The sequence below is a fragment of the Sphaerodactylus townsendi genome, linkage group LG11 (assembly GCF_021028975.2).
Source record: "Sphaerodactylus townsendi isolate TG3544 linkage group LG11, MPM_Stown_v2.3, whole genome shotgun sequence".
NCBI classification, from domain to species: domain Eukaryota; kingdom Metazoa; phylum Chordata; class Lepidosauria; order Squamata; family Sphaerodactylidae; genus Sphaerodactylus; species Sphaerodactylus townsendi.
In genome coordinates this window covers 70,224,321-70,239,212 of record NC_059435.1, presented here as the reverse complement: position 1 = coordinate 70,239,212, position 14,892 = coordinate 70,224,321, and the positions used below count along the sequence as shown (strand labels likewise).

The 14,892-nt window shown below is 48.2% G+C and overlaps 1 protein-coding gene across 6 annotated transcripts in view; it reads right to left on the bottom strand.

The window, feature by feature from the left end:
• The window catches only part of PRKAG2 (protein kinase AMP-activated non-catalytic subunit gamma 2), a 204,721-nt gene that overhangs the window by 101,095 nt on the left and 88,734 nt on the right, over nucleotides 1–14,892 (bottom strand). Inside the window, exon 1 of one of the 6 annotated variants that reach the window (XM_048510354.1) lies at nucleotides 9,507–9,949. The exons of 3 other annotated variants lie outside the window; for them this stretch is intronic. In XM_048510354.1, the coding sequence (XP_048366311.1) occupies nucleotides 9,507–9,600 (94 nt within the window). In that variant the 5' untranslated portion in view covers nucleotides 9,601–9,949. Of the gene's footprint in view, nucleotides 1–3,131; nucleotides 3,147–9,506; nucleotides 9,950–14,892 lie in introns of those variants that run through there. 2 more of the 6 variants (XM_048510359.1, XM_048510358.1) reach the window with 2 other exon arrangements.

The following is a 14,892-nucleotide window of genomic DNA, read 5'->3' as shown; positions in this document are numbered from 1 at the left end:
ACTGTCGGAACAGCCTCACTGTCAGGAAGATTTTCCTTATGTTTAGGTGGAATCTCTTTTCCGTCACCTTGAACCCATTACTCCTGGTTCTAGTCTCTGGAGCAGCAGAAAACAAGCTTGCTCTCTCACCAACATGACATCCCTTCAAATATCTAAACATGGCTATCACCAAACTAAACATCCCCAGCTCCCTAAGTCTCTCCTCGCAGGGCATGGATTCCAGACCTTTGACCATTTTGGTTGCCCTCTCCTGGAGCAGTTCCAGCCTGACAATATCGTTCTTGAATTGCGGTGCCCAGAACTGTACACAATATTCCAGGTGAGGTTTGACCGATGCAGAATAGAGAGGTACAATTACATCCCTTGATCGTGACACTATACTCCTATTGATTCAGCCCAAAATCGCATTGGCTTTCTTGGCTGCTGCATCACACTGCTGACTCATGTTCGGTTTGTGGTCTACTAAGACCCCCAGATCCCTTTCACATGTAGTGTTGTCAAGCCAGGTGTCAGCCATCCTGTATCTGGGCATTTCATTTTTTCTGCCTAAGTATAGTAGGCATGCTGACTCAATTTCCATGTCAGCTTTTTAATGAAAACGAGAAAAGAAAGGAGGGGGGGGAACTAGGCTGCAAACCATTCCTATTCGTTGATTATAGACCACAGCTTGGTTATGCCTACATGCACAATCGGGACCTGCCCTTCTGCTCCTTGGCAAAAACAGCCGGAGGCAAAGGCAGCCTCCTCCACCCCCCCACTTCCAGGAGCTGAGCATAGCCTCAACTCAGGAACACATCGGCAGCTGCTTGTCACTTGCACCACCGAATGGGATCTCAAGCAAAATGGGCTCCTCTCCATTACTGAGGGTTTTTTCCTTCCTCATAACACTTGGTTTATTAGGTTTCAAAGGATGGGCTCCCGTTTCACACCTCCAAAGTCAATCATTCCCTTTCTTATGAGGCCGGCCCCTTTGATTCCCCCAGATTTCGTTCCCAGGGTTCAAAGTGATTTATTTTTAGCAGCTAGGCTTGGGCCAGCAAGCAAAGCGTTGCCATGGTGACCGCTGGCTCATACCAACCAACTCCCGTTGCAATTCCTCGATCTAGTAAATGAATCCAAGCGGTTAAAATCCCGTGGGAGAAAGGGGATTGAGGGGTCACTCAGGCAAGAGTCCACCATGTATCCTGCCAAGGATACCAATCCAGGCTCTGGTCTGTACCAATCCAGGAAGAGGTCCATGCTGGGTTGGGAAACCCCTGGAGATTTGGTGATGATGGAGCCTGGAGAGGGCGGGGTTTGCAGAGGAGAGGGCGGAGTGTGGTGGGAGTCCATCCAACAAAGCTTTTTCATCTAGGGCAGTGATGGCGAACCTTTTCGAGACCGAGTGCCCAAATTGCAACCCAAAACCCACTTATTCATCGCAAAGTGCCAACACGGCAATTTAACCTGAATACTGAGCTTTTAGTTTAGAAAAAACGGTGGGCTCCGAGGCATGTGTTACTCAGGAGTAGGCTTGGTGGTAGTCAGTGGCTTTGCTTTGAAGCAACCTTGCAACTCTTCCAATGGGTGAATCACGACCCTAGGAGGGTTTTCTCAGAAGCAAGCCCCATTGCCAGCAATTGAGCTTACTCCCAGGTAAAGGATCATGCTTTAGTTCTTCGCATGAAAATCAGTGGGGTTTAACAGCGCTTAACAGGATTACCTATACTGCTTCCCCAAAACTGGGTCTTAGATTTAATGCTAATAATCGAGCCCAGCAGCCCAGGCCAGCCTAGATGGGGGGGGCACTCTGTTTGTGCGTGCCCACAGAGAGGGCTCTGAGTGCCACCTCTGGCACCTGTGCCATAGGTTCGCCACCACTGATCTAGGGGAACTGATCTCTGTAGTTTGGGGAACAGCTGCAATTCCAGGAGATCTCCAATCTCCCCACCCGGATGTTGGTACGCCTACATTAAACCCACCACGATCCATTCGTACAGGAGCTACTAACTCCAGTTGCAAAATCCCTTTGCTTTACAGCAGGGGTCCCCAACCTTTTTGAGCCAGTGGGCACATCCGGAATCCCAATATGATGCAGTGTGCACGGCAGCAAAACGGCTGCCCAGGAGGCAGATCTGGCCACAACATGATTGGCACAGCTCTTCAGCAACACAGTGGTGTTGTGGTGGCAGTGGCTGCCAAAATAACATTTTATGAAAAGCTGCACAGCCAAGCAAATTGCCTTGCGGGGGGAAAGCCCTACTTGGCCCAACCCACTTCCCAAAAACACTGGTGAGGGCACCAGAAAAGGTGTCAGTCAGCAGATGCCCTGGCACCAACGGGCACCATATTGGGGACTCCTGGTTTACAGAGTGCTGCTGTCGTCACTCATTGCCTACTTGTTTCCCCCTTTTCCTTCCTCTAGAAAAATTAAGGATTGATGTAATACCTTTTTGCCCCATTCTTTCTCCACGGACCTCAGGGCAGCATAGGTGGTTCTCTGCCCACCCATTTCATCCTCACAACCACCCTGCAAAGCAGGCTCGACTGAGAAAGTGTGACTGGTCGAATCCAGCGAGGAGGCAGGTTGGGGATTAGAACCCGAGTCCTCCAGATCCTCGCCCTACAGTCCAGCCACTATGAACTTCCACCAGGCCTTGCCACCCGCTCTGACTCCCCGCAGAGTGGGTTTGTGCGTGGGACTCCTTTTCCAGGTCAGAGAAGGGACCATGAAGGCACCCGAGCTTACTGATTCATTTGACCAGAATTAATACCCTGCCTTTCCGCTCTCTTGGGGGCCACTGGCAGAGCCTTTTGGGGATTGGGCGGTATAGAAATCCCATAAATAAATAAATAAATAAATAAATAAATAAATAAATAATAAAACAAATTAAAACAGCCGCAATAATGCCGCACCTTAATAACCAGCACAAAACACTTCATGAAAACAATTAAAACAAGAGGTAAAATACATACAAAAACACGAAATCAAAATTAAAATGTTTAAAATGTTTAAAAGGACAGCTACATAATTATTGTTTGTTCACTACTGTTGTTTGCCACCCTGAGTCCTCCGGGGGAGGGCAGGATATAAATTAAATGTGAAATGAAATGAAATGAAAGGATGACCCCTCCCCACCTTCTTTTCTGACCTCCATCTTGTCCCCTTATTCTGGTCTTCCTCCTTCCTATCTCCTCTGCATCTCTTACAGGCCAGGGCTTCTTCGTACTTGCCACTTTCCCTGTTCCACCACTTGACACCGAGCAGCTCTCTGGTGAACCCTCTTCCTGCCCTCCAAGCGGAGGGACCCTTGGAAGTGGTGCCGAACAGCTTGTGCTTGCTTCTCCAACTTTCAGCGTTCTGACTTCCTGGTTAGGGCCGACGTGCCCAGACAAGTCTGACCCTGACAACCATATCACAGGTTGAGGCTCATTTGAATGAATGTTCCTTTATACAACACGGCCCTCGATGTGCGAGTGCTGAGCCAAGGCTGTTAACGGACACTGATTCACAGGGGCTCCATGAGTTGGAAGTGACTTGATAGCACCAGTAAAAAAAAAATTCCCTGCACCTAGGAAGAGTTCTAGTCCCATCTTCTCCCAGATTTACCAGTTTTCTATGGCAACAATTGTTTTGGATGAAGGCGTATGTAGTCACATGAACTCCGCACGGCAGTCTGCATGTCAGCCTAGAAAGGAGCTGCTTTGTGTACAGTTCTGGGCGTCACAATTCAAAAAGGTGTTGGCATAAAGCCCCTCTTCTCCGTAACTATTCCAGACCTCGCATCTGGTCATTCCAGCCCTACTTGCAGCCCTGTGATGGTAGGCGAGTGTAACATTCTCACTCTGAAAACTGAAGCCCACTGAAGTCTTGGCGACCCTTTCGCACAAACGGTGGCAGCTGAGGAATCTCTCTCTGACCAGGTCATTTGAAGCGGTTCCAAGCTGGGCTGAGCCGAATGTCAGTTGCTGCATCAGAGACAGCGGAGGATTGTTATGGAATGGAAACACTGGGAGGAAAGTGACCCTGATGCCATAATCAACTGCAAGCACTCTAGCTGGGGGAAAGGCACGCCGGCTACATTTTCTGTCCTATACCTCCTTCAAAATAACTCATGGTGGCACCTGCCCAGCACTCACTCCTCCCTGCAATCTCGCCAGTGAGAGGACAATGAGGACCAACTCATCAGCCATGGTGCATCTAGGATTCCAGCAGCTGCCTCAACAAATACTGCAGCCCCAGTAGGACTGCCAACATTGTCCAGAGCATTGGGCCAGTAAGCAGGAAACCGTGCAAATCCTGTGTATCTTGACAGGCGGATGGAGAAGGGTGGGCTTGCAGAGGCTGCTGCAATGCCAGTAGCCCAGAGCAGAGGAGTACCCCCCTCGCTGCTTTTCAAACATTCAGGGAGAGAGAAGCAGCATCTATGGAAGCCTGCATAGATTTGTTTATTTTGCATAGTTCCTGTTAAATCCTGCTAAGCAATGGGGAACAGAAAAGAACTACCCAGTGATATGAATCTCTGACTCTAACCACTGCTCCTGCCTTATCTGCTTTCTCAGTTTCACTTGGCATGCTTTGTAGATAACCTCTGCTGAAACTGGAGTGGGCAATTGGCTAAATCCCAAATTCAGTGAATGCACAAAGGGTGAGTGCAGTAGTCAAGAGTCAAGCATAGCTAGCCAATCTGGGGTGAACTCAGCAGATTCCCAGTGACAGCAGTCGGGCTTTTCATGACCATTTTTATGAACACACATGGTAGAACAGAAGAAAGCAAAACAAAAACAAAAACAAAAAACTAGAGCTACCACAGTCTGAAAGGACTGTGGGAACATAACCATTCCCATTGCTGGATTAGTTTCAGGATCAGCTTACGAATATGAAAATGAGAGCCAAAATACAGGTTTCTCCAGATGTTCTTCTAGCTGCCTTGTTCAGAACAAAGACCTTCCAGGACAAACTTGATCATAAGTTCACCAGAGCAAAACTCCTACTCAACCCAGTGTGGTGTAGCGGTTAAGAGCAGGTGGATTCTAATCTGGAGAACCAGGTTTGATGAGTGGCAGAGGCTTATCCAGTGAACCAGATGTGTTTCCACACTCCTACATTCCTGCTGGGTGACCTTGGGCTAGTCACAGTTCCTTCCGAACTGTCTCAGCCCCACCTGCCCCACAAGGTGTCTGTTGTGGGGAGAGGAAGGGAAAGGAGCTTGTAAACCACCTTGAGTCTCCTTACAGGACAGAAAGGTGGTGTATAAATCCAAACCACCACCACCTCCCCCCACCCCCGAACAGATGGTGTTCTTTAAAGTGCAGGGATCATGTTGGCTTGAAGAGCATCTGCGTGGCAAACAGAATGTCCCAGGTTCAACTCCCCTATTAAAAGGAGCCGGTAGTAGGTAATATGAAAGCCTCCTGACACTTTGAAGACCTCCTGAGTAAACAATTCTAGCTTTGATGGACCCAGGCGGTCAATTCATTACATGGCAGCAACATGTGTTCTTGTGTGTTCGAAGCCTGACTGCCAGCGAAAAAGCTTCCCTTGCAAAGTAAATCATGCTGGCAGGTATTCAGTTTTTCTTGTGGGGTGACAGTAAAAGCTCAGCCAGTCTATCTAGGCTGGCAGTCCACGCAACCTGAACAGGCTCTCCAGTGCAGTGTCCCATCCCCAGAAACTTCTAAAACTTTAGAAACTTCTAAAACATACAGGGGGTTTCTGGCAGGAAAAATCAGTGTGGAAGGACTCTGAATAGTGCCTTTTCTGAGTATGTGTTTGTTTTTAAGTGCCAGGGAGAGAGCTAGCGTGCTACAGTGGTTAAGAGAGGTGGACTCTAGTCTGGAGAACCAACTTTGATTCGCTACTCTTCCACATGAGCAGCAGACTTTAATCTGGTGAACCATGTTTGTTTCCCCATTCCTACACATGAAGCCTGCTGGGTGACATGGGCCTGTCACAGTTCTCTCAGAACTCTCTCAGCCCAACCTAACCCTAACCCTAACCCTACTACTACTCCTCAAGTGCAGGAAAGTGCATCTGAGAATATACTGAGCCTCCTTGTACCTCCTGCTGAGGAATCAGGCTAAACACCCAGTGGTTTAACCCTAAACTTTGCTCCCCCTCTCAAGTATGTGCCAAACCTAGATCCAGCCCACCTGCCAACTGATTCTTGCATCACTTTAGCACGAGAATAAAGTGTGTGCAAAGACCAGCTGTGCTTCCAAGAGAGCAATCCGCATCCCTTAGTTTTCCAATTTTTCAAAATGTATCCTTCAAAATCAAAGTTCAGATCTCCCAGGTAAGTGAGATGTCACTTGGCAGAGATTGCCCCTCATAAACACACTGCCAACACCCTTGCTAATTTATGCCACTAGCATAGCTACGCAGCAGGAGTGTCAGGAGCTGCAACATTCTTGGGTGCTGGTGAGACGGCACACACTCTTCAGAATTTGCACCAACACAAGAAATGGGCTGCATGTGTTTGCACTCCATTTCCCATGTTAAGTATTTTTGTACACAGAAAACGGTACCATTAGATGCAACGGGAGTGTAATGCCTGCACACAGAGAGTTAGGAGAATTTACACACAGATCGCCTACTTGTCCTCCTGGGGTTTTCTGATATACAGCAAGGGTCCCACTACGACAGAAAGCGGTGCTTTTTAAAACTGCGCTCCGGAAAACCCCTGGGATTTAGCAGAAGTCTTTCAGGAATTACTCAATGAGGATCTGAGAGATTGCCTGAATGAAAGACAGCCGCAGCCCTCCTTCCCTGTGGCGGGCGTCCGTGAGAGAGTATTTGGAACATCCCAGTTCGTGTTCTCAGTTCACTCTCCTGGTCAAAGGAGAAGCTTAACAGCCTTGGCCACCGGGCTGCTGTAAACTGATCGCCTACCCAAGAACACATCCAAGACTCCCCTGTCGAAGCCTCTTCAGCCAACACGCTAGGGCAGTGATAGCGAATCTTTGGCACTCCAGATGTTATGGACTACAATTCCCATCAGCCCCTGCCAGCATGGCCAACTGGCAGGGGCTGATGGGAATTGTAGTCCATAACATCTGGAGTGCCAAAGGTTCGCCACCACGGCACTAGGGGATTTGAAGAGCCCAGGGCCAGAACGTCAGTGGGCAGCTCTCTGACGTGAACGCTTGACAGAAGACTCATGCACAAGCCCAATCAGCAGGGGATTCTGGCGGGACATTTCCACCCCTTCTGGAATTATAGCTTCGGGCTGCCCATCAGGTGGAAATCATATCAGGCTGCTCCGTGCTCCTCAGAGGGAATCAGCACGGTTGTGTTCCACTTCACTTCAAGGAGCAGCAGTGGAGTAGGAGGTTAAGAGCTCGTGTATCTAATCCGGAGGAACCGGGTTTGATTCCCAGCTCTGCCGCCTGAGCTGTGGAGGCTTATCTGGGGAATTCAGATTAGCCTGTACACTCCCACACACGCCTGCTGGGTGACCTTGGGCTAGTCACAGCTTCTCGGAGCTCTCTCAGCCCCACCTACCAAACAGGGTGTTTGTTATGAGGGGGGGAAGGGCAAGGAGATTGTCAGCCCCTTTGAGTCTCCTGCAGGAGAGAAAGGGGGGATATAAATCCAAACTACTACTCCTCCTCCTCCTCCTCCTCCTCCTCCTCCTCCTCCTCTTCCTCTTCTTCTGGATAAAGCCATGCTTTTCACTCAAAATCTACCCACCCTCCCAAGGCACAGTGATGAAAAAGCTGTTCCTATTGCACAGGAACTGGGGAATCTGATTCCGCTTGGCAGCAGTCCAACAGACCTGGGGCACAGCTGAGCATTTTGCTAAACATGCCTGTGGGTACAGATACACCCAGTGATCAGAAATACAGGAAAGGGAAGAGATGAATACTTATTCGCAGCATTTATTCTCCACCTTTCTACTAAGGGAAACCATCTAACAGAGAGGGCATGACAGGGTATGTGAAAATGTTTAAAATAAAAGAGTTACATTTTAAAAAGCAAGGCATCACGCGGGCATAGCTCATTTAGGCAGTGCCACCAAGTAGTTGCGGCTGACCAGGCACGTGAGTGCAACAGTGCATGCTGAAGCAGAGCAGGGCATTTCAGGAAGACTTCGGCTAGCAATAAGCATTGTGAAAAGTACTAACAGCGCTCCTTTGTCTATGTTGTTACCATCCCTGTAGTACAGTGATGGCGAACCTTTTCGAGACTAAGTGCCCAAATTGCAACCCAAAACCCACTTATTTATCACAAAGTGCCAACACGGCAATTTAACCCGAATACTGAGGTTTTAGTTTAGAAAAAACGGTTGGCTCTGAGGCGTGCATTACTCAGGAGTAAGCTTGGTGGTAGTTGTTAGCTTTGCTTTGAAGCAACTTCGAACGGGTGAATCACGATCCCAGGAGGGTTTACTCAGAAGCAAGCCCCACTGCCAGCAACCGAGCTCACTCCCAGGTAAAGATCGTGCTTTAGTTCTTCACATGAAAATCAGTGGGGTTTAACAGCGCTTAACAGGGTTACCTACACTGCTTCCCCGAAACTAGGTCTTAGGTTTAATGCTAATAATCGAGCCCAGCGGCCCAGGCCAGCCTAGATGTGGGGGGTGATTCTCCTCCACATGACGAACTCTGTTTGCGCGTGCCCACAGAGAGGGCTCTGAGTGCCACCTCTGGCACCTGTGCCATAGGTTCGCCACCACTGCTGTAGTAGCTTGCTTATATCTACAGGCATCAGGGAATCTGCAATTAAGAAGTCCTATAAAACAGCACTGATAAGAACAAAGTGGGACGAGGCTTCCCTTAGTCAGAGAATAACTAAGCACTTGACCAGACCTTGGGTTTCTCTTACAGCCATGGTTTAAAGAGGTTATTGTGATGTACTGTCAAAGGCTTTCACAACTGGTTGATGTGGGTTTTCCGGGCTGTGTGGCCGTGGTCTGGTGGATCTTGTTCCTAACGTTTCACCTGCATCTGTGGCTGGCATCTTCAGAGGTGTATCACAGAGAGAAGCCTGTTACTTCTCTAGACACAGTGTGTAGCACACTTCTTTCTGTGATACACCTCTGAAGATGCCAGCCACAGATGCAAGTGAAAGGTTAAGAACAAGATCTACCAGACCACGGTCACACAGCTCAGAAAAACCACAACAACCAGATTGTTGTGACTTCCAACAAATTAAAATTGTTCTGGTTTTCCAAGAATTAAAAAGGACTTTTTAATTTGACACTAATACGACATTTCCAGGTCTCTTGCCCCACCCGCACACATACTTTTCCATGCTGCTAAATTGGGAGAACATTCTTCAATGCTCATATAATAAATACTGCAAAAAAATTGGGAGGAGGACAGGAATTATCTTCTCAGAATTTATTTTTAAAACGGGCAGAAGACCATTTTAGTTTTATTTTGTTGGGGGACAAGTCTGCCTTTGCGCCCACACTGAACAGTTTCACAAAGGGCAGGAGCAACAGAAAACCACAGGAATTCTAGGAATCCATCGTGCCCGGCACCTGCTACCCAACAGTGGATCCACCCCAGGTTTCGCCTACCTAAAAGGCCATGAGGTTCAGATTTGCGCCTCTCAGAGCTCCTGCCTTGGTCCTTTCGCTTCTTGCTTCCACGAAGACTTCCAAACCGCTTCATGGGCGCAGGCTCCGAAAGCCGTCAGTCATGCCCCCGTATCCGGGAGCAAATATGATCCACAAGAGGGGCAGAGGGGCCCGGGGAAAACACGTCAACTATATTTGTCACCACGTTGTGGTGGCAAGAAACAAAAACAAAAATAAAAACCCAAAACAGGACAGCAGGTGTGCGTCTAAAATCTTAAATTATCTCCAGTTCAGATGCTGGAACTGAAAGAAATCACCCTTAACGGCAGAAAGTTTTAGTGGGAGCCGCTTGCAAATTCTGTATTCCCAGTGCACAGCCACGCGCTAATGTGCCAACATCTGTGGAAATTAGGAACGGCTGAACACTCCATCCAGCTCTCGACTGCTGCTTTTATATCCGTAAGGAGTTCAAAAAAAAAAAGGAAAAAGAAAAGAAATGACGCTTTAGAAGCTGATGCAGAATTCCACTAGCAGACCAGCTGGGTTGTGACTGGGCGGATCAGCCGTTCCCTCTTCTTAAATAAAAGGCTGAATCGGCAGAGCAGGCACGGGATCTCTGGAGAGCAAGTGCCACGTGCAGTCCAGCGTGAGGTCCCCTTCTTCAAAGTCTGTAAAAGGAAACCACTCCAGAGCAGACAATCCTTGGCACCAATTGGCCAGAGCGCATTCCCATTATGACATCACGCAACTATTTTGAATCATGTCTCTGAGGTCTTCAGCGAGGCTGCTTGCTGATGACCTAATGAGAGGAAGCATGCCCCTCTCGAGATGAACGGCAGGTGGGCGAGTGGAAATTTCGCAACAAACAGGTAGGTCACATTTCTGGGCAACACAAGAGAGGGGACATCCTAGATTGGGGTGTCCAACTCTGGCAGCCCAGATGTTCATGGACTATGATTCCAACTGGCCATGCTGGCAGGGACTGATGAGAATTGTAGTCCATGAACATCTGGGGCACCAAAGTTGGACACCCGTGTCCTAGATAGCTCTGCTCCTTCTCTGAATGCATGGATGAACACTTCCAATGGGACTGACAGTGTCCTGGCATGAGGATTCATGGTTGGAGAACCAATGCTTTGAATGCCACTGATAATCCCAGCTTTTTCAGGCTTTATCAAAAGGAACCGGAAAACAGACTGCAGAGACCAAAGCTAAGAGCCCTTAATTAAAAAGCCACATTTATTCCATATTACGAGTTCTTTCAGAGGTTATTATTTGGCCGCTTTGATGCAAGGCTGGATCTCCAAGTGGCTGTGCTGTTTAGCAATATTGCCCTTAATGCATTATTACGTAAGTATTATACAATTACATTAATCAAGGTTGCAATGCTGATAACTAGCACATCAGACCACTAGTTTGAGCATGCAAATAAGGTCACGTTGCAGGAAACCTTTTGACAAACTCCGTGAAGGAGGCCAGAAACATGATCTCCATGGGGGAGCGCTGGAACTAGGGTTGCCAACTGCCAGGTGCAGCCTGGAGATCTCCCAGAATTGCAACACATCTGTAGACTACATTTCCTATGGAGAAAACGGCTCTTCAGAGTGGTTGTTATGGTATTATATGTTACTAAACTCCCTCTCCTCCTCAAACTCCTCTTTACTCAGGTTTCAACCCCAATTCCCCAGGGATTTCCCAACATGGAGTTGGCAGCCTTATGATGTCAGATCTCCTCCTGTGGCAGGAGACTCCTACTGGCATCCCTGACTGCCATTTCCAGCAAAAATCCAGAAATGACATCACACTGCTCTAAGAATGGCCAGAAACTCTATGGTTTTACTACAGAGTTTCCAGCAATTTCTACAGCAATGATACATTACTTCATTTCCCTCCAGAATTGCTGTAACGTCACATGTGATGCTAGCACACACCCAGTGGTGGGATCCAAAAATTTTAGTAACAGGTTCCCATGGTGGTGGGATTCAAACTGTGGCATAGCGCCAATGGGGCTGGGCGGGGCACGACGGGGGCGTGACCGGGCATTCCAGGGGCGGAGCATTCCTGGGCGGGGCTGTGGCAAGGATGCAGCTGCTGCGCCGGTCCTTGGGCGGGAAACGAATGCACGCAGGTGCAGGCTGCCACGCACGCCGGTGCACCTCCTGCTAGACTGCTTTAAGTTCTGCGCGCTACTGCTGAGAGGAGGGGCGTAACTAAGGCAAAAATCACGTGGCAAAATCACCAACTAGTAACCCCCTCACGGCACACACAAATAGTAACCTACTCTCGGGAAACTGTGAGAACCTGCTGGATCCCACCTCTGCACACACCCAACCTCCTTATTCCCACCACCTGCCAACATGGCTTGGTAACCCTAGATTTAAACCAACATTTCCCCACTTCAAAACTACCCCTATATTGCAAATATACATGCATGCAATTGACATTCAAACACAATTCATATTTTTTTCCTAGCAGTAACCTTGTCAGATCTTCAAAGCACCCACATACGACTGCCCATCTTTAAAAAAAAAAATGATCTCCCACGTCATCTCTGGTTTGACCAGGCATTTTAAGTACAGTCTTTGCTTGCACATGAAAAGTTTCGGCCGCTCAGGTAGCTTCACAGACAGAACAATTAAGTTGCCAGACATAAGAGCATCAACAGCAAACTCTTTCCACTGTCATTGCATCTGTTTGCAAAAGCCACAGAATGGGCTGAGCAATCTAAGAGCACAAGACATATATTGTGAAGCAATTTCTGTGTCTTGGCTTCCATCTTGATAAATGTATGATAAATGTCCACTGATAGTTGCAGGTGGCAAATTCTAACCTGCAAGTTGTTTTCAAGACGGAGAGGGCAGAATTATTCATGGAGGGATGTGAGAGAGACAACAGGAGGAAAAGAGGAACAAACGCAAACAATGGAGCAATCCTAAACAGAGTTAACACTTCTATGCCCACTGATTTCAATGGGTTTGGAAGTGTTTTTAACTCTGTTTAAGATGGCAATGTAGTAGATTTCTGGCGTATTTGACAGACACTCTGCCACCACTGTTGTCAAGATGCCAGTTCTTCATCTGTCTTCATGGAAGCTCTTTCTGTGCCCTCGAGACCCCGGGGAGTGATTCTGTACAGTTTTCAGCCCTTAAAATAGAACTTCAGTTCTCAGTTCATTTGGCAGGACGCAGAAGAATCACGCTTTTTTGGAGAGCGGGCCACTGCGAGAGGCCAAAGAACGGAGGCTCTGCCCTCTTGGTTGAAAACAGCAGCAGAATCCAAAGGAAGGGCAGTCCCGTCACTTATGTGACTACATGCAAGTTCAAAATGGAGCCAATAGTGACTCCGAGGGGCAGTTTGAAGATGTGAAAACACGGAGAGGGGAGGCTTTAGCCACTTCTTGTGAGTCGTGGTCATTGGTGGGATCCAAAAATTTTAGTAACAGGTTCCCATGGTGGTGGGATTCAAACTGTGGCGTAGCACCAATGGGGCTGGGCGTGGCACAACGAGGGTGCAGCTGGGCATTCCGGGGACGGGGCATTCCTGGGCGGGGCTGTGGCAAGGACGCAGCCACTGCGCTGGTTCTTGGGCGGGAAACAAATGCACGCAGGCGTAGGCTGCCACGCACGCCGGTGCTCCTCCTGCTAGACTGCTTCAAGTTCTGCGCGCTACTGCTGAGAGGAGGAGCGTAACTAAGGCAGAAATCACGTGGCAAAAATCACCAATTAGCGACCCCCTCTCGGCACACACAAATAATTAGTAACCTACTCTCGGGAACCTGTGAGAACCTGCTGGATCCCACCTCTGGTTGTGGTCATAAACAGAAAAGTGCCAGAGTGCACCTGGGAGGCACAAAACTTCCACCACCCTTGTGATGCAAAGTCCTCATGTTATCCAGGAAACAGAAGGGCGCTCAGTGCCAGGGCGTCTGCTTGGCTTGCAGAAAGTCCCATCTTCCGTCTCTGGTGTCTCCACTTACAAAGTTCATTAGTCAAAGACCTCAGCATGAGACCCTGGAGAGCCGCTGCCAGTCAGAGTAAACTGTACTGACTTTGATAGACCAACGACGTGATTCAGGAGAAGGCAGCTTTGTGAGTTTGGAATGAGTAGATCGACGCTCCAGTTGCAAGCAACATGAATGGTGAGACAGGGGCCCTGTCCTCTGTGCAATACAAATGATCTGAGATACAATCAGGAAAGCGTCAGAGAGCCTCATGGAACTGGCCCAAAGTCACAGGTATGGTTCCCTATACGTGAAAGGAACACCCCCCAGCATTCTAAATTCTACAATTTGGGTTTTATTATATCATAAATAAACAAAAACGGATTGTGCCTTGGATCCTACTACTGCACTCAGCCCGGTCTGAAGCCTTCCTCCAGTTCAAGGGATCTCTCTTCAGCAGTGGCATAGTGGTTAAGAGCAGGTGCATTCTAATCTGGAGGAACCGGGTTTGATTCCCCATTCTGCTGCCTGAACTGTGGAGGCTTATCTGGGGAATTCAGATTAGCCTGTGCACTCCCACACACGCCAGCTGGGTGACCTTGGGCTAGTCACAGCTTTTCGGAGCTCTCTCAGTCCCACCCACCTCACAGGGCGTTTGTTGTGAGGGGGGAAGGGTAAGGAGATTGTAAGCCCCTTTGAGTCTTCTACAGGAGAGAAAGGGGGGATATAAATCCAAACTTTTCTTCTTCTTCTTCAGTAGCCTTTCCCACTAGAAAAAGGTTGAAGATTTGGCTTAAGCTGTAGGATGGTGGTGGTAGAAAGCGCTATCAAGTCACAGCCAACATATAGGGAAAACCCCAAGAGGGTTTCAAGGCAAGAGATGAGACAAGGTGGTTTGCCAATTCTTGCTTCTGTGAAGCCTCCCTCGACTTCCTTGGTGGTCTCCCATCCAAGTACTAACCACAGTTGACCCTGCTTAGCTTCCAAGATATGACAAATCAGGCTAGCCTGGGCCATCCAGGTAAAGGCTATAAAAGCTGATGCCTACAAAAGATTGCTCCCTCATAGTGAGCTGCGGCAGGAGCTGGTAGCTCATCAATGGTCTGGAGAACATTAACAGCCCTCATTCACTACACATCCCATTCACAAGGTGACTTTTTAAAAAAGCATTTCCCTGCCTTGAGAACACTACTATCTAAATTGAGGCATCAAGGACCAGAGAAACATAAGTAAGTTCAGCACTTGGACATGCACACACCATTTTTTAAATTGCTTAACTTTTCCTTAGTGCAGTAATTTATAAGCTCAATGAAAAAAGCACCTTATTTTTACTGTATTCAACATGCATCCGGCAACAATGGTTTAAAAAGCAAATATTTTTAACTGCTCCAGATAAACACAAGCCAAAATATTTGGGGAGATTGATCTTCCAGGGTGGTTTTTGTT